At 41.0% G+C, this 27,928-nt stretch overlaps 1 protein-coding gene across 1 annotated transcript in view; it reads right to left on the reverse strand.

The window, feature by feature from the left end:
• The window catches only part of LOC138665197 (uncharacterized), a 135,491-nt gene that overhangs the window by 84,083 nt on the left and 23,480 nt on the right, over window positions 1-27,928 (reverse strand). The window contains exons 4-7 of the mRNA XM_069752477.1: window positions 25,124-27,382; window positions 22,405-22,599; window positions 7,697-7,864; window positions 6,785-6,886 (exon numbers count right to left, since the gene is read on the reverse strand). Of these exons, the coding sequence (XP_069608578.1) occupies window positions 6,785-6,886; window positions 7,697-7,864; window positions 22,405-22,599; window positions 25,124-27,382 (2,724 nt within the window). The remainder of the gene's footprint in view (window positions 1-6,784; window positions 6,887-7,696; window positions 7,865-22,404; window positions 22,600-25,123; window positions 27,383-27,928) is intronic.

A 27,928-nucleotide genomic window follows, 5' to 3' on the forward strand; every position in this document is an offset into this window, starting at 1 on the left:
AGAGGGGCAATTTCAGCCTAAAAAAATGGGCTGAAGTTCTTGGCTTATACTCGAGTATATACGGTAATTATATTTACGTGAAAAACTGAACTGACTGCTAAACTGCTACTAAGTACTGATACATAGAGACCAGCAGAGCAAAGTGTATGCATACAAATTGGGATCACCATATCAATATAGAAAATATACAAAAATATCTTTATTTAAGGAACACCACACAAAAACATAAAAACATTTAAAAAACCCCAATGAAACCTGGGTCCATACAAATAACAGGTAAATACCATAACAGAATGTACAACACTGCACAGCAAATATACATAAAAATACATTACAATAAGAGAGGACACAAACCCATTGTCCATTTAGATAAAGAGAGGATGTACTATAGTGTACTATGGCCCACAAACCTATACAAAATAGAAAAGCTCTGTGGGTAGCAAACAATATTTGGATTGGGGCATGCGTCCCCTGGTGTACTAGTGGGGTTTGGTATTTTTTGAGCAGACCACCTCGTGGAGCCACATTTATTGAGCTAAATATTGTTTGCTACCCACAGAGCTTTTCTATTTGGTATAGGTTTGTGGGCCATAGTACACTATAGTACATCCTCTCTTTATTAATTCCATGGTGCTGTACATGAGAAAGGGGTTACATACAGGGTTATAGATATCATTTACAGTACACAAATTTATAGAGGGGAGAGGACCCTGTCCTTGCGGACTTACATTCTACAGGATACTGGGGAAGAGACAGAAGGTCGGGGATGCGGCAGCTCTAGTGGTGGTGAGGCGACAGCTCGTGTGGTGGTGAGGTGACAGCTCGTGTGGTGGTGAGGCGGCCGCTCGGGTTGTTGGTGAGGTGGCAGTTAAAGATATGATGACAAACTGAGTGGTTATCGTGCGTAAAATATTTTGGAAAATGAGAAACATGGAATAATTCACATGCCTTGAGCAAGTGGTAAATCTAAATTTAATGTCAACACATTTTACGTGGTGAAACCTTATGCCAAAAGGAACAGATTTGAGGGGTAAGACTTACCAATTTGCAAAGTTCATTTTTCCTTGGCACCCTACTGTATATGATAACTGTGTGCTGCTGCTATTACTATTTAACTTGAGTTTTAATGTGATTGGCTTATTCTAAACACAACCACATCCCCAAATATAAGACGGGGTTCACACTTTTGTAGCCACATTATTTTAGTTTTGTTATTTTTATTTCCCCCCACAAATTGATTACAGTTTGTTTCTCAAATGATTTGTATATGTTATTAAAAGTGGACAAAATTCTGAAATGTGTTTGTATATGTACAGTGTTTGTGTGTGTTGTGAGTGTGAGTATATATATATTGCAGCTCACATGACTGCTGCAAGCAATAACTGGGCTCAGAGGTAAAGCTGAGATAGTCAGCCCCAAAACACTGAGCCTAGGGATTGGCTGCAACGCTCATGTGAGCTGAAGTCATGACGTCAACATTGCAGCCTATCAACGAAGATCGGACCAGCAATGTGAGAGGCAGCACTAGACTTGCATAGGTGAATAAAAGTTTGTTATTGTATATGTCAGGAAGCCTATGGAATAAACCAAAAAATCTTGGAAAATGTTCTCATATGAACTTTATGACCTCTGTTTAACATATAAGCCTGGACATATAGATTAAAGGAGTATTCTGAGGCAGAGCAATTTTTGCCAAGCTCTATAGCATACCAAATGCTAATAGTGTGTAATTTTTAGCAGTAACAGATTTCAGCTTTGCTCGCTGATTGCAGAAGTCATCACGTGACTACTCATTCGCGAGTGTCATACTTATGGTCACATGCCAAATAGCTTCTCTTACTACTTCCCTCAATGAAGTGGAGGACGTCATTTTTCATTGAACATTGAGAGAATCAGTATCAGAAACTAGTTGGCACATGACTGTAAGGCTATGTGCACACGATGAGGATTTGCTGCGGATCCGCAGCGAATTTTTCCATGCAGAAATGCTGCAGATCCGCACTGTGATGTACAGTATAATGCTATTCTATGGGGGAAAAAAAGCTGTGCAGATGGTGCGGAAAAATCAGTGCGGAATTGCTGCGGATTTCAAAGAAGTGCATGTCACTTGTTTTGTGCGGATCTGCAGCGTTTCTGCACCCCTCCATGTTAAAATACAGCAGTGGCAAAAACCGCACAAAATCCGCACAAAATCCGCGTCAATTCCGCATAAAAACGCACAAAATCCGGATAAAAACAGCGGCAAATCCGCAGCTGCGGATTCTGCCAGGAGATGCGGATTTTGTGCAGAAAATTCTGCACCTCTTTTCCTACGTGTGCAAATAGCCTAAGAATGCAAACTGCATATGAATGATTACATGACGACCACTCAAACCACCTAATATATGTATACGAGGGGCTGCCAAAGAGAATTTTCACATCGGGTACAAGAACATCTAGAGTCACTAATAATAAAACAAATAAGTTGCAATAATGTGTTATAATTTTTTGCTCTGCTTTATGGGACTTGTCTAATGGGATGCCCCTATATGAGCCAAAATGAAGAATTGTTCTCTTTGAATGGCTCCAGTTTTAAAATACTTGAGATGACTTTGCATTACATGGTCGGTCATTTATCCTAATGGTAACCCTGGACTGTATAACGTGGACGAGGGACGGCTACAAGACGAGGGGCACAGCAACAATCAGCAGACACGCACAAAAACTAGATAATACAATCTGAATATTTACTAACCAGTTTATAAAACAAAGGGTTGGATATACAAACAGTGTATAAGAAACAAGTACAATGACAGCAGTTACTCTCAATAACACCGACTAAGAGTATATACGCAGGTACACTTTAAGGGTAAGTTCACACTGGGCGTTTTTGCTGCGTTTTTTTTTTCTGCAGCAAAACCTGATCATCTTGGCAGGAAAAAAGCCGCGCCAAAAACGCATGTTTAGGTGCATTTTTGGTGCATTTTTTGTGGCGTTTTTTTCATGCGTTTTGTTTTCTCTTTATGCATGCCAATAAAGTTGAGTGCACACGAAAAAAAAAAAAACTTCCTGTAGATAGAATGAATAGATAGAATAGATAGACAGATTGAGAGAATAGACAGATTGATAGAATAGATAGAATAGAATAGATTGATAGAATAGATACTGCGTGGGACACTCGATATATAGGACTGCGACGGATCAGGGAGTATACTTTTGCTTTTTTATTTTACTTTTATTAAAGAAGATCGAGGGCTTCGCTTTGGAATGGCAGAACAATAAAAATATGGTCAAAACTGTGTGGTGTTTTATTTCATTAAGACTTTTTTCTGCATGTGTGTGTGTGTGTGTGTGTGTGTGTGTGTGCTTATTTAACCCTTTAATTACTATAGGATTAGTAATAGATAGGTGTCTTATTGACACCTCTCCATTACTAAGCAGGTTTCATGTCACCTTACAGTAGCAAGGCGACATTAACCCCTCATTACCCCACTTGCCACAGCTACAGGGCAAGTGGGAAGAGGTGGGCAAAGCACCAGAATTGGCGCCTTTTCTAGGCAGCTGCGGGCTGCTATTTTTAGGCTGGGGGCCAATATCCATGGCCCCTTACCAGCCTGAGAATACCATACCCCAGCTGTGAGCTTTAGCAAGGCTGGTTGTCAAAAATGGGGGGGACCCCACGCCATTTTTTTAGAATTATTTATTTAAATTTTTTTTTTTAAAAAGCGTGAGGACCCCTCTATTCTTGATAACTAGCCTTGCTGAAGCTAACAGCAGCAGCCCCCAGCTGTGAGTTTTGTCTGGCTGGTTATCAAAATTAGGGAGGAACCCACACTGTTTTTTTTAATTTTATTATTTATAGCGCAGGAGCGGCAGATGAAAACTCCCATCCGCCGCTCCTTCTCTCACTGTAATTAGCAGCTGTAGGTGTCAGATGATGGGAACAGTAGTCCCATCAGCTGACATCAGTGATCGAAGGTGAAGTTTACACCTCCAATCACAACTGAGCGCTCACGCTGTCTTCTGACAGCGGGGAGCGGCGGCTCTCTGGCCGGTGGGGAGGATTTCACCGCCGATCAGAAGAGGTGTTTCCCGCACTGTCATGCATATGACAGCGTTTTAAACACTAATGTCGGACCCCCCATTCAAGTGAATGGGGGATCCGCTGCTGGATGACAGGCTGCATGAACGTATCATGCAGCCTGTCATCTAGATGTAGCAGAGCCGAATGTGACGTCATATCCGGCTCTCCTCGACTTTTCTGAAGCAAATACGCTGCAAGAAAAGTCAACCTAGCGTATTTGCAGCGTTTTTTCACCACCCATTCAAGTCAATGGGTGAAAAACGCTGAAAGAAGTGACATGCCCTATATAAAAAAAACGCTGCAAAGCACAATATAATGAACACACAAAAACCCAATGTGTGTGCATGAGATTTCTGAAATCTCATAGGCTGGTACTGTAAAAAGCAGCTGAAAATTAGAATTAAAAAAATGCAGCAAAAAAGCACAGCAAAAACGCCCTGCGTGAACTTACCCTTATGTTGGAGAACAGAATTAACAGTTATATGCGAGGAAATACAAGACGATTAACCCTTTCTATGCATAAATCAATAAAACAACAGTGTTGTGCCAGTACTTCGCCTACTCGGCACAGTTTTCGAAGTGTCTCTTACAGACTAGGCCTTTTACCCTAACTGGACCTCTATACGGCTATTTATATATGCACATATGTATTCATATCTCAGATAGCACTGGTACATCCTGAAACTGAAGTAGAAAGGTGATTGGTTGTCCTCACCAAGTAGGCCTATGTCAAGCCGAACAACAAGTCCCAGAGTCACTAACAATATAGTAGATCCAGAGTCGTACCTCCCTATTCAGACTTTCTCCAAGGATCCGCAGCTTCACTACCAGCCGGACTCTCCTTCGACTACTCCCAACCACCCATCAACCACCAAAACCTATGCGCTCCAACTCCAGCCCCTCACCGCTGCCCTCTATATTAAATCAGAAATCCCAAACAATACAGTAAGGGATTTGTGTTATAATATGTTATAGGATGTTTCACCCCCAGCAGTTCACCCCGGATACATCCTGTTCGTGACACCAAGTTGAGTCGCCCACCAGGGCAGTTAGATACTCGGTACCGGGTACGGTACTTGAAGGGGACGTCACGGTGGCTGCGACCCGGTCCGTGGCCCTGGGTGCCCAAGTAAAGGGAAAGGTCTTTAAAGGGAGTTTAAGAATAAAGTTTGTTTGTGACGCCACCTGTGGTATTCGAGTAGTAGGGACCGATGCTGCTTAAAGGGGTCCTCTGGGGTGAAGGTATGGCAGCTGGATGGTATAATTTCAAATAGGTGAAGTAAATGTACCGGGGGGGCGAACTGCTGGGGATGAATTGCTGGGGGCGAACTGCTGGGGACGAAACATCCAAATCCCGAGTAATCCTTACAACTGCAATGAAAGCTGTGACACTATTGCCAGCCATGGTCTCCCTCCCCTCTCCATGCAGGGACGTTGGCATAGTCACTACTCTGGCCCCCTGCCTGGTACCCGTCTGCTGGCATGTGTCCTCCTTTTACACTCCACATTTCTTAGTGGTGTGCCTAGTGTGCGAGCGTGAGTGTTCCCCCGTTCTGAAAGGGGAAGCATGTGCGCATAGATAAATGCCCCCAGACAACAGCTAGGAGGCATTTAGTATCAGCGTACACCTGCTTGCAAGATGACTCTCAGCCAACTGCTGGGAGTCATCCTGTATAAAATACTCCCATTCCCTTAGGGAGTCACCGAAGCAACAATATTCATTACTGTGTAGTTTCTCCTACTAATGAGTTGTGAGGTCCCCTGGTACTGGTGTGGCCAATGTCTGAACCTGCTCCCCTGTCCCATGGGTGGCCAGTGCCTGAACTTGCTCACCTGGTCCAGTCCTGTCCCCTGATACCAGTGCAGCCAGTCCTGAATCTGAAGTCTCCTGGTCCCTGTGCGGCCAGTCCTGAGTCCGAAGTCCCCTAGTCAGGGTGCAGCCAATTCCTGAGCATTGCCCCCCAGTCTGTGTGTGGCAGGTCCCTTATCCTGTATCCTAGATCGATGTGTCTGAACATAGTCCATGTCAGTGAACCTGACCCCTGGGGTCATGAACTACAGTACCGGGATCTGACTTGGAGTGGTACCTGGTGGCTATCTGCAGCCCAGTCTGTTACCACCATCAGGATCTCCAGCGAACATCTCGTAGCTGCCTAGCTACGCCTCTTCTTACACATGCCCGACCCTGTGGCACACTGGGTCCACAAATCCAAATGCGCCATCATTGGGAGTAACAAAGGCTTTCACTGCTCACTTTTGACCTAGTGACAGAAGATTTGAGTGACGGCAGTGTGGCATTTCCAGCAGGGGGGTTAAGACCTGCCTCCCTGTCTAAAGAAAGGTATTTTGGCGAAATTATAAAACGCTTTATTTTGGCAATAACTGCACCAAAAACTAAAAGAGCCACCTTGTTAGAATGCAGCATTACTGCTGCACAAGGTGGCTCTTTTAGTTTATAACGGCTGGAGGGAGTGACAGAGCCCCTTTAAATGACTAAAACCCGTCACTGAATTGGCATACTATAAAATATCCAGATTTGCTGAATGTGCGTGTTTTCTTAATAGGGAGATTTCTGCAGAGCTCTTGCAAGATCTCTATTTTGCCCAGGCATGGAGAATTATAATATAACACCTAGATACTGCGATGTCTCTAATTATATCACACACATACATCTTGGTCATAAACTAAGCTATTCTTTTTGACAATAAATAATGCGCTTACTTGTATCAACTTCAGTAACCAGAATAGGCTTTGAAAATTGGATCCGAAATCCCCATGGGTAGTCGCCTGTACCTTTTGCAATCCTCACAGTGCGCTCACGAACTGTTCAAAAGGGAATACATATTCAGAGTTTATTCATCTACTGCTACAACTGGGAAAAGAAGCCAATTTGAATCCTAAGTATTTTTCCCTATGTATCCAGGTCAACTGTCAAGGAATGGAAAATGGAATTAATTAAAATAATGGATTACAATAATAACAGCTGGCTATGCTCAAAGGATCACCATGTCAGAAAAATGAGGACAACAGAAGTCAATAAGATATCTGCATATATTTAAAACTGATTTGTCTTATGGAATGTATGCAAATTGCTATTCGGATTATACCATACCTGAGAAGAACGTCACCCCTATTCTTAGAGTTAGTAGAGGTTATCCCAGTGGTCATGTTCCTAATCATTGAGATCTGATGACTATAGTAGAAGTACCGTGCTCAAATCTCAATGACTCAGACTTTCATGGCAGAGCCAGATGTTCTGCAATATTTATATAAAGGGACAGCGTTTTTAAAGGGGTTGTCTGGTACTTTTATATTGGTGGCCTATCCTTGTGATAGGTCATCAATATCAAATTGGTGGGGGTGCAAGAACCCATCACCCCCTCTCCGCCCGATTAGCTGTTGCCAGTGTCAGAATGTGGTCAGTTGTCATCAGTTGTGGAGTAAGACAGCACAGCTCCAGAAACTATATAGTGGCCACAGTGGGGTACTTCAAATCCATCCCTATTCATTCAGATAGGGTCTGACGGCCATTTTGCAGTTGATGGAGCAGAACGGCACAACTCTGTCAACAGCATAGTGGCAGCGGCTCCACCAAAATCAAGAGGAGCTGATCAACGTGTTATACATAATTACCCGCTACGGATCTTGGTCTTTTGCTGAGACATCGTGGACTGTTGTCAGGGCTGCAGTCATCACCTCGAAATATCCATGAGGCTGAGTGAAAACTCTCTGTATATAATCCTTTATCTTTACTTTCAGACCGTGAAGTGAGATCTACTGAACGAGTTTCTTCTGAGTTTCCTGAAAGACATAATGGAAAAAAAATGTTCAGTGAGGTGTTACTTTAAGGGCACGGTCACATTTACACAATGCATGCCAATGGATGAACAGTATATGCATGAAAACTGTCATTAGATATAAATGCACCCATAGACTAAAATATTCAAGATGTATTTAAAAAACACTCTTTTGACTATGTTTTGTCCAATTTACGGAATATTGCATTTTTTTTACATACTAAAAGTATTGTTGACCATGTTTTTCATACCTATTATTCTTCATTAATGCCAGTGAAACTTTTAGCAGTACATTTCAAGAATATATATACAACTAGCTGAAGAGCCCGGTGTTGCCCAGGCATAGTAACTAACTGTGGTTAGTTATAACAAAATATAATGATTATATTGCACATAAAAACATTTCACGTCATATATTCAACACTAGAGATTTGCAATGCAAATTAACTAAACGATTACCTAAGTATTGAAAGTATTTTATTTTCAACTCATTCAAGAGCCTTTTGATAAACAACATTTTTGGTTTTTCCTTCTGGTGCAAAGATGAACAGATTTTTGGCAGTTCCAACTCTTGAACAGGCCACGTAAAGTTGACCATGAGAAAAGCATGGAGATTGCAAATCGATCCCTACTACTTTCAAGGACTGTCCCTGAGCCTTGTTAATGGACACTGCAAAAGCCAGTCGAAGTGGAAACTGGAGGTGTTTAAAATCAAAAAGGCAAATCAGATGGAATGAGTGGAATTCTTGGAATGAAAAGGTCCTCTCCTTTGGCACATCCTGTTAGCTGTATCTAATCCTATCCTGTGTGATACCATCTGCTGAGCTGTGTATCTAATCCTATCCTGTGTGATACTGTCTGCTGAGCTGTGTCTCTAATCCTATCCTGTGTGAAACTGTCTGCTGAGCTGTGTATCTAATCCTATCCTGTGTGATACTGTGTGCTGAGCCATGTTTCTAATTCTATCCTGTGCAATACGATTTGCTGAGATGTGTATCTAATCCTATCTTGCGTGATACAGTCTGCTGAGCCATGTATCTGATCCTATCCTGTGTGATACAGTCTGCTGAGCCGTGTATCTAATCCTATCCTGTGTGATACTGTCTGCTGAGCTGTGTATCTAATCCTCTCCTGTGTGATACTGTGTGCTGAGCAGTGCATCTAATCCTACCCTATGTGATACAGTCTGCTGAGCTGTGTATCTAATCCTATCCTGTGTGATACTGGGCTGTGTATCTAATCCTATCCTGTGATACAGTCTGCTGAGCTGTGTATCTAATCCTATCCTGTGTGATAATGGGCTGTGTATCTAATCCTATCCTGTGTGATACTGGGCTGTGTATCTAATCCTATCCTGTGTGATACTGGGCTGTGTATCTAATCCTATCCTGTGTGATACTGTCTGCTGAGCAGTAATTGATGCTAAATGAGTCCCGACCAATTAATGAGTGCATTTACTGAACATACATTTCAGTAGGCCAACATTTCGGATTTTAAAATCATTTCATTTTTCATGCTGCTGTTATAATGTATTCTAACTTACTGAGATAATGACTTTGGGGTTTTCATTGGCTGTAAGCCATAATCATCAACATTAACAGAAATAAACACTTGAAATAGATCACTCTGTAATGACTCTATACAATATAGGAGTTGCACTTTTTGTATTGAAGAACTGAAATAAATTAACTTTTTGATGATATTCTAATTTTGTGAGATACTCCTGTATTTCACATTGACATGCTTTAGCACGATAGAGTGCAACTTTTTTTTATATCTCTGAGGGATACAAAACATGTTAATTTGTTCCTTGAATGGAACATCATGGTTAAAACAATGTCAGTGGCTTTCTTGTGATGTTGTTGGACTTTATCCTAGCATTCCCCATTCTTTAGCATTAAAATCACTATCTTCATTCCTTGAAATTCACAGTAATTATACCTTAGCCATTAAAAATTTAGAATTATGGCAACAGAATTCCTTTTAACACTTAACTATTTTTTCCTTTAATCAGAAGTTTTCCATTCAAAACAAAGGAGCCCCACTGATTATAAAGAAATGAGCATTCGTAGAAATCAAATTATTTTTTTACAAAGCGCAATAAATGATTATTGTTAATGTACAGACTATGCCCATCACAAACTGTCTTTCTTGTACCTTTATGTCTTTTTTAAATCTCTATTGGAGCTTTAGATAGCAGAATGGGCAGTCCTATTCTTATGAGCTAAAACTACATTTCCTAGCAACACTTGCTTCTCCTCAATGCTGCACTTCTCCTGTGCACTTCTGACAAGACCCAACTTTCTAAATGATCATGAAGCTAATGTACGTGTATTATATACCTAATGCTTCTGCATATTCTCTGCTCCTATATGGTACCCTGTTTTAAATTCTGCCATCTATATCAATAAAGCCGCAATGTGATTTTACGCCATTGGCTACTTCTAGCGGAACTCGACTTTCCTGCACTTTTTCACAACAGTGCTGGTCAGTGATTTAAAACTGGAAATACTGCTCTGTTGATACATACTACAGAAGATAATCCTCTGCTTTGTGCATCAATAGAGCAGCATTTGCAGTTTCACATTACTGTCTGTCTGCAACATTAACAAACAAATCTCAACTTTTCTGAGGCCCTGAAAATAGAGCTCCATACTGCAGTATTTCTCTCATTTTATCCCCTCTTTTTACAGACCATTCTCTAGTACAACTTTCTTTTCTGTCCCCTCTATATATACAGCCCATCTTGTAGTATATCTCTCCTTTCTGTCCCCTCTATAACCGTTCTATCTTCCAGTATATATCTAATTTCCGTTCCCTTTATATACAGCTTGTATTATATCTTTCCTTTCTGTCCCCTCCATATTCAGCTCATCCTGCAATATATCTCTAATATCAGCTCACTGTATATACAGCCCCATCCTGCAGTGCATTTCTTATTTTCGGTATCAGCACAATGGCACATCACTGATTCCTGGAATGCACTCTGCAATGTTCATACGTTGCATTAATTCAGCGTTTTTTAAAGCAAATTTTCAGCTGCATTTTACAATACCAGCAAAGTTTTGGAGATCTCAGAAATCTCATGCACACAGCTTGTTTTTTTATCCTAAGTACTTTGTGCAAAACCATGTTATTTGCAAAATGCAGCATGTCACATCTTCCAGCGTTTTTAACCCATTGAAAGCAAAAAACGTTGAAAGAAATGCTTCAAAAACGCAGGTATCAGTTCTTGCTGCGTTTCCGATGCCAAAACCTGATGAAGTAGAATAATTTTTTTATGCACTAAACTTTCTGAATATGCACTGAGACGAATGTGCCATGACAAAAACGCAGCAAAAAAAAGCAAAACAAAAAGTAAGCAAAACCTGCTTTTTTTAAGCAAGTTTCTTACTGTCAGGGTATGTGCACACGTCAGGATTTCTTGCAGAAATTTTCCTGACAAAAAACGGACATTTCTGCCAGAAATCCGCATGCGGTTTTTTTCGCGTTTTTTTCATGCGTTTTTTATGCGTTTTTGGTGCGTTTTTTCCCAAATGCATAGAATAGAGGGGAAAACGCAGAAAATCCGCAAAATTAATGAACATGCTGCTTTTTTTTACCGCGATGCATTTTTTCGTGGAAAAAAAACGCATCAAGTGGACAAAACATGCAGAATGCATTCTAAATGATAGGATGCATAATGTATGCGTTTTTAATGAGTTTTTATAGCGTTTTTACCGCGAAAAAAACTGAACGTGTGCGCATAGCCTCAAGAGAGCAGGTTAGGCCGGCAGAAAAAAGTGCATCAAAAACGCAACATGTGAACATAGCCTAATAGAGGCTCTTACCCTTTCTGTGACTTTCATCCCTTCCAGAAGAAGTTTCACTAGACGTAGCACATCAATGTTGGCAGGAAGCCAGCCGAGGAAGAGCCTGCATTGAGCAGGATCAACTAGGACCCCTGGAGCTACAGGACAGTTCCAATGGCAAGTGAAAGGCAAATGGAACTTGGACGGCATCATTAGTAGGCTGATATATGCAAAGTGTGGTGATTTGAAAAATGAGTTATTTTCTCATAAATTAATAAATACCGGTAGATGTGTAGATTATTATAAGACCACATTGTGTTTTTTTGCGAATACCCCTTTTAAGCCAAAAGCTATTTGATAATAATAAAGATTATAATCATAACATCTTCTTATATAGAATTAGCTTATATCATACACAGTGAACTTAAATTTCCTGGTAAAACGCAAAGAGACAATCAGCATGTTGCAAAAGGTCATTATTACACCAAAAATAAAAGTTATCAGCGACGTAATACATTAAGACATTGCAATCATCATTGCTATAATTATAAGTACAGAATGTCATTGCTTCCAGAGACACAGTACATGACAATTTCTTAAACACCAGTATCTTAATCTTAATGGTTAACAGAACAACATGTCCTCCTGTTAAACCTATCAGTCTATTAAAGTGTCTAGGATAAACACACATGCATTTACCTTCATGGTCATTCTGCAAGGTATAATTCTCCATTGAACATAATGACAGCGTGATGCCAAGGCCACATGCAGAGGAGTGGTACTTAGAACGCACAAGCACATGTATTTTTATCTGGTTGTACTCATTTGAACAGTACGCATGATGAATCATGAAGGGATCTAGTTAACAACACAATGCTAGAAAATAGATGGTTATATAAGCTGCAAAGTTGTGTGAAGCAGCGAAAGCATTAGTAATAATGAGGGGTGTCACAAATACCCCTGTGAATTTGTCATTTTCAGCAATTAGTTAACCCTTGCTAGACGAAGTTGTAAGGAGGTGGGCCGTTGCCGCTGCATTCATTTCCCTGAAGACACCAATCACGTTCTCGTAATGTTGTGAGAATTGTATCCCTCGTAATGTTGTGAGAATTGTATCCTGCGTTTTTTGTAAATAACGTTGTGTAATGTAATATGTCAGTAATGCTGGTAATATGTATAGTTTGACCATAGGGATAGAGTTGATGTTTGGGACTAGCCCAGAGTGGAATGGGCTGGGTCACAGGAAAAGTGACAATTTCCTGTCAGAGAATTAAATAGGGCCCAGAGCGCGTAATGAGTGGATCTGAAGGTCTAAGGTGAGCAGTGCCGTATTTTGAGGTGACTAAGTGAGAGGAGACTAAAGACGAAGGATTGGGATTTCCGGAGCATAAGTGCGGAAACGGGTCCTAGGAGAGGACGACTAGCCACAAGATCCCAAGCTTATAAAGCTGGAAAATAATGTGCCTAAACAGGACTGAATACATGGGACGAGTAGAGTGTCCCGGGCAGGAGTTCCAGGGCATTAGCTTTACCAGCCATATGGGCAATCTGAAGGGAAAGAGGACGCGAAACCGCAGCAGAAGTAAAGGACACTTGTTAATCAGGACCGGAGTGTTAAAGCTGGGTTGTGGGGAAGTAGGGAGAAATAGTGGACATACAGAACCCTGAAGTAAACTACTAAGGATGAAAACTGAGTGGAAAATGCTTCGAGTTTTAAAGGAAACGTTCATAAAACTGTGTACCCGCATCTACTGTAACTCTTATCAATTTGCCATTCAGTAAAGAGTTTATTTTTTAATTCAGACTGAAATATGGGTACAGTATTAGTAGCCAGGACGTATCTCATATGGCCTTGGCTATTGAAGTGTCACCTCACAAGTGAAAGGGTTAAAAGGAAACCTGTCCCTAAGAAATAAAATTACAACAGAATTTGCCTGCAGCTATAGCGACAATCTGCAGCAAAAAACGGTTTTATTATTATTATTTATTTATATAGCACCACTGATTTCATGGTGCTGTACATGAGGAGGGCTCACAATATGTAATTATAATAATATTATGGCTCATAATTAAAAACTAAACTAGTCCTGGAGAATCCCTTTAAAGGGAACCTGTCACCTCAAATTGGCGGGATATTTAAATGAGTTTTTACCGATGAGCGGCGTTTCCTCTTCATTTCTCCACCCCGTCCGTCCCTGTTGTCTGCAATATGTTAGTGAATTAGAGAATGTGAGCGCCATAGTTGGCACGTGCGCAATGCAATCTTCGGTGGCGCACGCGCAGTATGCTTTGCCCAACTGTGGGCAAAGCCAAAAAGCATTACTGCGCATGCGCCCGTGCAGTAAGTGTCCCGGAAGTATTTCGCTGTGTTGCGGGACACAGTGCACTGACTGTTACTGCAGGAGCTCAGCCATTAGTAGTGCTGAGCTCCGTCAGTGATCATGAGGGAGGTGCTGATATTTAAGCATCTTTTGCATGATTATGATGTGATCGGTCAATCAGATTGAGGCCAGGAGCCATTTGGTGAGCTGCATTTCTTGCTACATGTTCACAGACTTACCAGTAGAGAAGAAATTCGAAGTGCACCTTAAGAAACAGAGAAATGGAAGCATGTGACCCAGAGAAGCAGGAGGATTGGGAGACAGTCAGCACCCATACTGCTCAGGAACCAGTAAAAGGCTCTCACGCAGGAGAACAATGAAGAAATACATCAAGATAAGACTTTAACCACAAAGAACAACCTTGCATGCCCTTAGAGTCCTCCTTTATGGAGAAAGAAAAATGTTGTGAAGACGAAAAGGAGAGTTGTTGTCATGGGGGATTCCCTGTTGGGAGGAACAGAGTCCACTTTCTCCAGACCGGATATAACCTCAAGAGAAATGTGCTGTCTCCCAGGTGCAAAAATTAAAGATGTGTCTGACAGGATATCAGAACTCTTCAGACCTACAGACGACCACCCATTCCTGCTAATACATGTGGGGACAAATTACACCGCAAGAAAGGACCTGGAAACCATCTGCAGTGACTTTGAAAACTTAGGTAAGAAAGTGAAAGAACTGGGAGCGCAGGTGGTCTTCCAGTGGATGGCGATGGAACAAAGAGGTGAAATAAGATTCTGCAGGTGAACAACTGGCTATGTTGATGGTGCCATCAGCAAGGATTTGGATTTCTGGATCACGGAGTGAATTACCTATACGATGGACTGCTTGCTAGAACTGGGGTGCACCTTACGAAGACTGGAAAACATGTATTTGGAATTCGCCTTGCTACACTCATCAGGAGAACTTTAAACTAGAACAATGTGGGAAGGGAAGAGAAAGGCCAGAAAAAGTCATACACCTGACAACTTCTATTGAGAACTCTGCTATTAGAAGTGGAAAGGAAGAACAAAGACAAAAAAATCTAAATAATAAAAATATTGCAGGAAGAGAAACCAATCACAAACTAAAATGTTTCTATACAAATGCACAAAGCATGGGCAACAAACAAAGAGAATTGGAACTACTAACACAGGAGAAGAAATATGATGTTATTGGAATCACTGAAACTTGGTGGAACAATACACATGATTGGAAGACTAAAAAGATACAACTTATTTGCAAGAAACAGACTTGATAAACGAGGTGGAGGTGTCGCATTGTATGTTAGAAAAACATCTATCTGTGCAGAGATTGAAGCTTCAGAGACTGGGAGGTCTGTGGAAACTGTTTGGGTAAGAATACAAGGAGAGAACAACGGAAAGGACACCATTGTAGGCATTTACTGCAGGCCGCATGTGCAAGCTGAAGATATGGATGAATTCTTTATGCATCAAATGGCTAAGTTCTCCAAAAAATATGACATAGTGGTCTTGGGAGATTTCAAATATTCAGACATTTGTTGGGAATCTCTCTCAGGTAAAACTAACAGGTCAAGCAAATTCTTATCTTCTTTTGCTGACAACTTTATCTTCCAAAAGGTAGGGGAGAAAACAAGGGGATCTGCTACCTTGGATCTAAATCCTTATAATCAGGGAAGAAATGGTTGAGGAGGTAAGAGTGGCTGGGACCCTAGGAGGTACGGCCATGCTAGGAAGACCTGTGAAGACTCAGACTTCAAGGTTAGATTGCAGAGAGGCAGATTTTAAGGGACTCCGAAAGAGAATTGGAGGGATCCAATTGCTGGATATCCTTAAGGACAAAAAGGAGGGTTGGCAAATCTTGAAAAATGAGATTCTCAAAGCACAATCGTTAACAATTCAAAAAAAAGGGAAGAATACAAAGCATTTAAGGAAACTAGGATGGATGAACACAGAACTTAAACACATGCTAAAAAGGAAGAAAGAAATTTTATCAAATGGAAAGAAGGAGGCATATCTAAAGAAGAATGTAATGCTGTCTGCAGAACCTGCAGGGCACAAATCAGATTATCTAAAGCTGACAATGAATTAAGGCTTGCAAGAGACATCAAAACCAGTAAAAAAGGTGGGGATATGTCAAAAGTAAAAGAAAAGTCAAAGATGCTATAGGATTTTTACAGGATGAAAATGATGAAATGGTAAGAAAGGAAGTTGAGAAAGCCGAACTTTAAATTCCTATTTTGCATCTGTTTTCTCTCAGAAAGGAAATGTAACATCAACTGATCTTCACTGTCCTATTAAAGGAGTAGAAGAATCCAGGATATCTATAAACAGAAAGATAGTGAGGAAACACTTAGCTAACATGCAAATGCAATTCTAGGATGTATTAACAGAAGCATACAGTCTAGATCACGCAAAGTCATGATTGCCCTCTACTCCTCTTTGGTCAGACCTCACCTGGAATACTGTGTCCAGTTTTGGTCACATTTTAAAAATGACATCAACAAACTGGAGCAATTTCAGAGAAGAGCGACCAGAATGGTGGCCGGTCTGCAAACCATGTCCTATGAGGAATGGTTTCAGGATTTGAGAATGTTTAGCTTGCACAAAAGAAGACTGAGAGGAGACTTAATAGGTGTCTACAAATATCTCAAGGGCTGTCACATTGTAGAAGGATCATCTTTATTCTCATTTGCACAAGGAAAGACTAGAAGTAATGGGATGAAACTGAATGGGAGGAGACACAGATTAGATATTAGAAAAAACTTTTTGACAGTTAAAGTGATCAATGAGTGAAACAGGCTGCCACGAGAGGTGGTGAGTTCTCCTTCAATGGAAGTCTTCAAACAGAGGTTGGACAGACATCTGTCTGGGATGGTTTAGTGAATCCTGCTTTGAGCAGGGTGTTGGACCAGATGACCCAGGAGGACCTTTCCAACACTATCATTCTATGATTCTACGATTGACTGATGGAACAGAGAGCCCTGAGTGCAGGGATCACTGACATGGGTCCCTGGTCCTCCTCCAGTGCCGCTCAGCCTTCAGTGACAGCTTTCGCCATGAAACTGTCACTGCATGTTTACAGTTTAAATGCATGACAGACATAGCACATCATGGTGCAGGAACTAACACCCTGTTAGGGCTGGCGGAATGCCCCAAATAATATTAAAGAGGATATAAGGTGCGTTCGCAGTCTGAGGTCAACAGTGCAGAGATGACACCTGCTGCTTAGTAATAACGGACAGTATATGGTTGTATAAGATAAACACATGTGGGCTAACTTCACCGGGTATGTAGGAGGCGAATCCTGTTGCATCACAGGGCCGCAATACTGCAGAGTGAACGCTAGTGTTTTGGTCACAGGACCCTGCCCCAAGGACACCGGGATAGAGTCCCTCTAGACCCACTAGCGTTTGGCGCCGCAACTGCGGTGCCAGGAAAAAACTTAACTAAAGATTTACTGCACTATGTGCGTATAGCACTGTTCTGGCGGACGCCACTATCCACCCTAAGCTTGGGCCAGGAAAGCGCACTATTTGCGCACGGCGCCACTCTGACGGGCTTTTGCAGTGACTTATGATTCATACTGGGAAAATTTACCTCCTGTTTCTACATAGAGCTTAGAAGAATTCAGCTAGTCTTTTTTTAGTCACGTGATGTCATAGACTTAATGGAAAAGATAAGAATTAACTTGGTAGAAAGGCAAAATGAACAATTGTAAATACACATTGCTGTAGAATATGATGCCTGTAATACATTAAGAGGATCAAAATGTGATAGTAATGCTTCTTTAATGGAGTTTTTCTTCTTTTTTACTTGTTGTCTATAAAATATGTTTTATTGCTATTCAAGAATCACACTGGCAGAGTAAAAAAAAAAAATACTTTTAGGATTATTATCTTTACTCTAATTTAGTTTTCATAATTTTGTAATTATGTATAGAAAAAAAATAGAACGCCATGTGATGTTGGCTACAGCAAAAAAAAAAACCAAGATATTTTATTAGAAAATAAAATCACCTAAATGTGTAATTGTTCTCATATACAAACAAGGATTGCTTTGGTGAGCATCAAGGTCTTCATAGGTTGTCAGAGTCCAAGTAGTAGGTTAATCCATGGGCTACTTCTAAGGTCACTGATTAATTAGAGGAGCTCAGCAGAATATAGATTAACCTACTATTTCCATTATAGGGCTACATTCACACATCCATGTGACATGTCCTAACGCTGTCTTTTTTCCCATGGGTAGCACAAGGACCCATCCAGTTTCATTGATTTTTGAGTATACGGTCATTCATGCAAAACACATGACAAACTGAAGATGGATTTTGTGCTTCAGAGTTCCATCCAAGTTTAATCCATTTTTAACTGATACATTGTTACGAGTCAATAGATAATTGAAAGGTCAGACAGTCTTTACTGCAGTGTTTTTAACTGGAATCTGTGGCCATATTTCACATGGAAAACCCGGCCAGGAGAGGAAACGGACTGCCCACTACCATCCTGTTGTCAAAAATTAAAGCCCAGCAGGTTTTCTTAAATCTGCCCTGGATAAATAGCCTGCCCAAGACCCATACTCACTTTTATTCTGCATTGCAATCACAGCTACTCCTGTTACTGCAATACACTTCCATGGCCTCAATACGCCTCCATGCGCATCCTGGTGGGGAATACACAGTGACCCTCACATGTAATACCAGTCACTGCCTCACAGTATTTTATGCACATTTTTGCCAAAAACAAAAATGTAACATTTTACAGTATCCCTCCAGAGAAGTACATGTCCTATAGCTAAGGTGTTCTCTTGTCTTTTTGGCCATTCTCCAGCAATACGATATTCTTTAGTAGATTCATGAAAGTGTGAAATTGTATTGCATTTGAAACAATGAAATGAAAAAAAAAATCAAATTAATCCTTAATGGTTGATGGGCCTTTCTCAGGCTAATTGTTTATTCAAGTTTGACTAGCACAGTAACAAAGTTGGTCCCAAGCTGGATTCTTTAAGACATCTCTGGAGTTTCAGTGATGGTCAATGAAGCAGTCCTGTGTTCTTCCAGGCAGGGCCACAGTCCCCTAAGCTGATCTCATGTAGAGTGACACGAACCAGAAGAAAAAGTCTCTTTATATAGGTCACAACTGGCCTTCAACCAGCATCCAGAGGTCTGAGAGAGATGTGAATGAGGCCAACCTGCATTGTTTGATTATATAATCTATTTGCATAGTTTTTCCTCCTCTGTTTGGGAATGCCAACAAACTGTCTAGCATGAACAATTTATGTAATCAACATATCAGCAATCATTGTTTAGTGGTCATTGCCTAAAGGTACCTTCACATATAACGATTTCGTTAACGATATCGTTGCAACGTCACGCTTTTTGTGACGTAGCAACGATCCCGCTAACGATCTCGTTATGTGTGACAGCGACCAATGATCAGGCCCCTTCTGGGAGATCGTTGGTCGTTGGGGAATGATCAGGACCATTTTTTGGTCGCTGATCACCCACTGTCATCGCTCGATCGGCGTGTGTGACGCCGATCCAGCGATGTGTTCACTTGTAACCAGGATAAATATCGGGTTACTAAGCGCAGGGCTGCGCTTAGTAACCCGATATTTACCCTGGTTACCATTGTAAAAGTAAAAAAAAAAACCCAGTACATACTCACATTCCGATGTCTGTCAAGTCCCCCGCCATCAGCTTCCCTGCACTGACTGTGCTCTGCTTTACGGCCGGCGCTGACACAGTCAGTGCGGGAAGCTGACGGCGGGGGACGTGACAGACATCGGAATATGAGTATGTACTGTTTTTTGCTTTTTTTTTACTTTTACAATGGTAACCAGGGTAAATATCGGGTTACTAAGCGCGGCCCTGCACTTAGTAACCCGATGTTTACCCTGGTTACCGGGGGACTTCGGCATCGTTGAAGACAGTTTCAACGATGCCAAAGTCATTCCCCTGATCGTTGGTCGCTGGAGAGAGCTGTCTGTGTGACAGCTCCCCAGCGACCACACAACGACTTACCAACGATCACGGCCAGGTCGTATCGCTGGTCGTGATCGTTGGTAAGTCGTTTAGTGTAACGGTACCTTTACTGTTTTCCAAAGATAACAGAAAATAAACTGTAGGAGATAATATTAGAGGTAAATATTCGTCCTACAAGAAGAGTCAATACTTCAGACAACAGTTTATGATTCTGGGCCTACACAATTTACAACTGGTATAATTAAGAAGAAATGCTGTGTCGTCACACTATTTTTTGGCATGTATTACATAATAAGTAGAATTATTGTTAAGCAAATATATGGTAAATCTTCCAACATTTTAGACACAGTCTTCAAAACTGCATTTCTCAAAAATGGATGTCCATGTAATACATGGTTGTTCCTGGTAAAGTTGCCTTTAATTGCACATTTTGACATGTGCACATGGACACTGCACTCCGGGAGCATCACTGTGGTTTATAGCTGTATTGCATTTATCCAGCAGGTGGTAAAAATCCTCATAATTCAGAAGGGCTGTGCATGTGATGTGTGTGCAATTATCAGTTTAGGTAAGTGAATCTTTTCTGGTTATCAGATATAGTCTATTGTCATGTGCAGGCGTGACGTAAAGTAGCTTAAGCTAGAATCACACATGCTGGACAAATGATTATCCACAATATACTGTAGCCCTCATCTTCAAAATGGGATTAAACAAACTAATTTTGCATTAGTAGCTGAGCAAAGTATTAGCAATATACACGAGACAAAAAAAATCAACAACAACGTTAAAAACAGGTTTGTTGCATGGAAAACTATGAAAACATCCTGTAAGGCTAAGTTCAAAGTAGGCGTTATTTCAGAGTTTTTTTTATGCTTTTTTATGCACATTTTCAGTTGCATTTTACAGTACAAGTAAAGTTTATGATATTTCAGAAATCTCATGCACACATTTTTTTTTTGTGATCAGGATTTTGTGCTTTGCATGTTTTTTTTTTGCATATCCCTTCTTTCAGCGTTTTTTCACACATTGGAATGAATGGGTGGTGAAAAAACGCACCAGAAATGCAGGAATCAGGTTCTGCTGTGTTTTTTGTGCCAAAACCTGATTCTATAGAATAGGACTTTTTTTTTCAACAGTAAACTTTATCAGCATGCACAGGAGACAAATCTACCATGCCAAAACTGCAGCAAAAACCGCACAAAAAAAACACAGCAAAAAACACAAGACAAACCAAGGAAAATATGCTTTTCTCTGCAGCTTCTTTCCTGCCATGAGATCAGGTTTTGCTACAGAGAAAAAAATGCTGACAAGCGCCGAGTGTGAACTTACCCTTAATGTACAATGTAAAAAAAGGCATCAGTTCCTTAAGAAAACGTAGCATAAGTCAATCTAACGCAACGTGACTCTTGGTGACTTTTAAAGTATCTACACTACCTATTATTGCTGTTATTATTATTATCATATTTCTTTCACATTTGCTCTACTCTTTTCCAGTACTCTCTGAATGCAGTCTGACTCAGTAACCACATACCTTATATACTCGTGTATAAGCCGAGATTTTCAGCACATTTTTTTGTGCTGAAAATGCCCCCCTCGGCTTATACACGAGTCCCAGAAAGTCAGCAGGGGAGAGGAGCGGTGGAGCAGCGGCAGGAGACGGCGGCTGTGACATCATACTCACCCTCCTCGGTCTGTAGCTGAATGTCCCTGCATCTCCGTTGTCCTGGCTCAGCAGCACTTCCTGTGTTGAGCGGTCACGTGGTACCGCTCATTAAGATAATGAATATGTACGCGTCTCCACTCCCATTGGCGTGGAGTGCATATTCATTGCTTTATTGAGCGGTACCACTTGACAGCTCAGCACAGGAGAGCTGCCAGTGCCGCATCGGGACAACGGAGATGCAGGGATATGCAGCAACGGACCGAGGAGGGTGAGTATGACGGTGGAGGACGGGGGAGCCACGCATATGACGGGGAGGATGGGGGAGCCACGCATATGACGGGGAGGATGGGGGAGCCACGCATATGACGGGGAGGATGGGGGAGCCACGCATACAACGAGGGGACCGGGAGAGCCACGCATATGATGGGGGAGCCATGCATATTACGGGGGAGGATGGGGAAGCCACGCATATGACGGGGAGGACGGGAGAGCCACGCATACAACTAGGGGACTGGGAGAGCCACACATATGATGGGGCACTGGGGGAGCCCCACGGAGCAGGACAGGATGGGGGGAGCCACACAGAGCAGCACAGGGATGAGGGGACAATGCGTACCTCGAGTCAATAAGCTTACACAGTTTTCCGTGGCAAAATTAGGTGCCACAGCTAAATTAGGTGCCTCGGCTTATACTTGGGTCAGCTTATACTCGAGTATATACAGTACGTAAGATTGGTATCTTTTTAATACAGTGGAAGTAACAAATATCTCACCTGACTCCTCAGTGAAGTTGCTGGTGATGGAGCTGCCTCCAGCTGAGCTGCAGTTTCTTGTTTCCTTGAACTGTTTCCTTTTCTTAGCCCAGCGATCAGACCCTTCCTCCTGAGGACTTTCACAGCTCCTCGATTCCTTCAACACCAAGTCTTTAGACAGTTTTAAGTGCTTGTTGAAAGTTTCTTGTTTTGTATCTGGTTACAAATAAATGATGTTAGTATGCTGTTTTTCTTTATTTTACAAACTGAGAAATCGATGGGTGAAATCATCCCTATCTTATTTGCCCATACACATGATGTTCTGCTCCCCACTCTATCGGGGGCTTCCATCTGAATAGTCAAAAACTTATATTCAGACATTCCCCCAGCACGGCCTTTCATTTGAATGAGACAAAATAAGTCTGAAATATGAAACCTTGGACCCCTCTTAGTCTTTCCTCCAGCAATGTCTGTTTTTTTTCCCTGGACACAATATAATGCAAGATTACTCTAGTGTATTTGGCAAAAAAAAGCAAGCTACTTTCAGAAGGGAGGTCAAAAGGAACCCAAAGTTTCATGTTTTGAACTCTGCCTCCATACAGAGAAGGGAATATGTAGAAAACCAGGGAATTCTTAGCAGGGAGCAGAACATGATGTGATCACTATCTTAGATAGACTTAGGGTACCGTCACACTAAAACGACGCTGCAGCGATACGACAATGATGTCGATCGCTGCAGCGTCACTGTTTGGTCGCTGGAGAGCTGCCACACAGACAGCTCTCCAGCGACCAACGATCCCAAAGTCCAGGGCCACGCTTAGTAACCCGATGTTTACCCTGGTTACCAGCGTGAGCGTAAAACAAAACCCAAACACTACATACTTACATTCCTGTCGCGTCCCTCGGCGCTGTGCTTCTCTGCACTGACAGTGAGCGCCGGACAGGCGGAAAGCACAGCGGTGACGTCACCGCTGTACTTTACGGCCGGCCGGCGCTCACCAGTCAGTGCGGGAAGCTGAAGGCGAGGGACATGACCAGACACCGGGAATGTAAGTATGTAGTGTTTTTTTTTTACATTTACACTAGTAACCAGGGTAAATATCGGGTTACTAAGCGCGGCCCTGCCGATTCAGCGATGTCAGTGGGAGATCCAGCGACGAAATAAAGTTTCAAACGATCTGCTACGACGTAAGGATATCGCTGGAACATCACGGATCGTGCCGTCCTAGCGAAAAAAGTGCCACTGTGTGACGGTACCCTTACAGGATTTACAAAATGTCCAATTCCTTTTATAGGAACTGTCTTAGTTTATGGCCCCTGATAAAGCTGATGTGTTTGGCCAACCTCAAGTCATCTGTAGACTTTTTTTGAACAAGGTAACCACATGGACTTTTAATTCCTGATAAGGTTATTTTTTTATCTTAGATGTTTGTGAGTATAATTAATTGCAATAAGGATTTAACAAACTATAGAAAACTATATTGCACATTTGTGGCTTTAAGCTTTTATGGCTGGATTTTCATTTATCAGTCGCATCATGATCAAAACTGCATTGGCTTTCATCTGACGTTTTTATAAGTTTCTAATGCAGAAATATGAGGCCATATAAAGCAAAGTGCATGTGATTTTTAGTCCCTACAATTATTTTTATTTGAGTTATGTTCCTGGATCCTGGAAGAATAATAGGAAGATCAATCCCTTTGCCTAATGTTGCCATGAAAACCAGCTGAGAAGACAAGCAGATCTGCTTGTTGCATGAGATTTATAACACACTTACATTAGATTGGTAGGCTTATAATGTTAAAGGGGTTGCCTGCTTTGGGCAACTAATATATCTTTGAACCCACCCATGCCTTCCCACTAGGACTCCCAGTGATCAACTGTTATCTTAAGAAAAACTAAAGATGGGTTTAATTTATATGTAGTACCATGAAGAATAATACAATGCCCATTGAAAGGTATGTATGTGTAATCCACAGATCTGCCACATCCTCTAAAGTGAGGTGATCTGGCTATTAGATCCCACACTAATAACTCAGAAATCTGTAATAGGTTTTTTACAAACTAGAAAGGGACTTTATTTTTTTTTACAAATTGCAATTGGCAATTGTATGATCAAGCTGTACTTGTATAAATAATATCGGTAAGCCATTTTGGGTCTTTATAATCTCCTCTTAATTTAGCACTTAGACACATAATAGTACATTATTAAAAGGGGTTAGCAAGTTTACATGTTTTGTAAATCTTAACTGCTATGTGTTTTTTTATTATATCATTTGCTATATAGGTGGATACTAATGGTCTCTTGGCAATAAACATGTGAAACCACTTTGGACCCCATTATAAGTCAATAATGGCCATCCGGGACTAGTGATATGTGAAATTCAACTAATCTAGCACAGCATTTTGACTGCAGAGAGTAGTGTGATCAGAGTATTATATAATTTTATGCTTATCTTGTAAGTATGGTTTTGATTTATCTATAGATAGTAAAAAAGGGTATATAGAAATAGTTGCAGCAAAGGAGGTGATTATATGTTATGCCCAAGCCTAATGAGATCTAAGCATAAGAATAACACGCAGTTTGACTTAGAGAGTGACTAATCGTGGTGCCTTTATACCTTGGAGTCAGATAGGAGAGCTTGATTTTCAAATACATGTACCATAAATTTTGGTCAGTCCGACTGAAGATAAAGTTATGGATTATCATGTAGCATAAATTGGTATAATTAAGAGTTACCTTTTTTATTCACTTTATTAATTCGAAGTTCAACTTTCTCCAGATAATCTTCATCTTTTTCAAATTTTTTTGAATAACTGTCTTCAGAATCAGATTTTGGCAGGTCCGGAATCTGAAAAGTCAATGACTCGAAAGAAGTGCCTGCGATGGCACTATCAGAACTATTTCTTGTGGATGTGTTGTTACTTTGCTCCTGCTCTGGATCTGTAGTTCTACTGTCTTCTGTGATATATGACTCATCATATATGTTAATTTCGTGTTCCATTGATAAAAAAGGCTCAAATAACTCGGCTGTTTGAGAAGAAATATCCGGGCCTACCAGTACACTCTGTTCTTCAAATGAACTGGGTATTTTGTTGTCTGTATCAGGTTCTTCAACATCAGAAACAGGCGTTAATACTGAGTCTCTATGCAACAAGGAAAATGTAAATTCTTTGGAAAGTTCTCGCTGTGCTCCAACAGCTGGTGCCTCAGTGTCACCTTGAATCAGCACTCGTTGATCCAGGTCTCCTCTTACAATAGTAACAACTGAGCTTCTTATTTTTTTATTTGTATTTTCTGGTTCTGTAGAGTTAGACTGGCTTACTTCAGAAGATTGCAGACATTCAACAGGCACTCGGGTGTTATTGTTTTTCCCCAGACTACATTCTCTTGATGCTCTTCTAGAAGGAGTAACTTGTATTAAAATTCTATTGCTGTGTAACATTGAAATATCTTGTACTTCTGTATGATTATCACTGTCTAACATGTCTTCATCAAACCCACTTTCACTAAAATCAACATGTTCTTCAGCATGCTTCATTATGTCATCATCATTTAATTGATTATTCTCAATAGCTAAAGCACGTTCCACATTTTTACATGGACCCGAAACATTTAATTGAGTGCTTGCCACATCTTCTGGGCCACAACATGAAATTGTCTTTCGACGATCAGGTGGAATGATGTTCTGATCCTTGTCTTCACTGAGTCTTCTGCTGCTTTGAATTGTTGAGGACACTAGTGTTCTTTTGAAGTCTACAGAAGAAACATGAGGTTGAGCTCTTTGAGACATTGGATTTGATGCAAACAACTGTTGTCCCACTTCAAAAAAAGATTGCCTTGTGCTACTGCAAGTAACATATGGCTCGCAATAAAGCTGTGGAAATGTTTTACATCTCATTACTTTGGCATGAAGAGGACAATCACTCTTCCTTGAGTGACAGTACTTAACTGGTTTCTTTGTACCCTGCTTCCACTGTTTAAGGTACTGAATGTGGTGGCTTTCACTTCTATCCTCAGGGCACATCTCATCCTTTGAGGGTCCTTGCTCAGTTTCCAACTCAGACCATGATGATGATGATGGAGATGTATAATATGGCTCTTTCATGAGCTCTCCTAGAACTAAGGCCCCATCTTCGGAACTTGCAAATGTTTCTTTTTCATCTGCAAACTCTGCAGGAGGTGGAGGGACATTAACACACCACTCAGGATATCTGTAAACAGAGCAAAATTCTTTCCCATCGTTAAGACTAAAATCAGACATGGGGTAAGAGCTGCAAGATCCTTCAGTTGAGCGGTAATCATTAGTTTGAGTAAAAGCACTTCCAAATACATCATTATTTTTCTGTTTGTCAGAGTCTATGTGAACTGTTACATTTTGTCTATCTTTGACTTTACATTTTACTTCTATACCTTCCCCTATGATCTCTAATTTTATTAACGGCTTGTCACAACTCTTGTTTTCCAGTGCAGCCTTTTCTGACAACTTTCCGGAATTCTCCATAAAATCCCAGTTGTGGTTGGCATCATGCTGACTTTGCTGGTGTTCTCTGTCATGGTAACTTCTGCTCTTCTTGACACTTTTTCCATTGATAATTCTAACATGAGTTTTATAGATTTTATCTATTTCCTTATTTATTTCTAAATTCAGATTAAATCCATCTGATGTGACAGTAAATTCCCCATTGTTCTCTGCTTCATCTGTATTATGGTGGAGTTCCTCTTTATCACATTGTGACATTGTGTCTTGCCATGTAACTTTTACATAATTATCCATTTTGTCATGTATTGATGAACTCGTCTTACTTTCAGCCGGTCTGTGGTGATGTTCATAGTCTTTACTCTCACAGCGCTGAGGCTGTGTATGTGTTTCAATCTGAAAGGTGCATGGGTGGGAGTGATCATTCACTTCTTCCTTCTGTCTGTCTTTAAATTCCTTATCTGTTTTCTGACTAAAGGATTTTCTACGGCAACGGCAAACAAATGGCAAGCGCTGATCTAAAAAGAGACACAAATGTTAGAACCTTGGAACCATGAAAGGTCAAACATGATAAAACGTATAAGTGCACAGTAACCAAGGTGTTTCTTTTCAATTTTCTAAATATTGTTGAGTTTAAAGAGGTTGCCAAACCAAAAAAAAAACTTTTTTTCAGTGATAAACACTTAACACTTAGGGTATGTGCACACGTCAGGATTTCTTGCAGAAATTTCCTGAAGAAAACCGGAAATTTTCTGCAAGAAATCCGCATTTTTTTTTTGAGTTTTTTTCCCGGTTTTCTTAGCATTTTGCAAGCGTAATTAGCTTGCAGAATGCTAAAGTTTTCCAAGCGATCTGTAGCATCGCTTGGAAAACTGACTGACAGGTTGGTCACACTTGTCAAACATAGTGTTTGACAAGTGTGACCAACTTTTTACTATAGATGCTGCCTATGCAGCATCAATAGTAAAGTGTTGTGAATTCTGTTTTCGGGCTCCCTCCTGTGGTCATGAATGGTACTTCGGCTGGTTCTGTCCATGGACTTTCTCTGATGTCTGTGGGTGTTT

This window comes from Ranitomeya imitator, chromosome 1, assembly GCF_032444005.1.
Source record: "Ranitomeya imitator isolate aRanImi1 chromosome 1, aRanImi1.pri, whole genome shotgun sequence".
NCBI classification, from domain to species: Eukaryota; Metazoa; Chordata; class Amphibia; order Anura; family Dendrobatidae; genus Ranitomeya; species Ranitomeya imitator.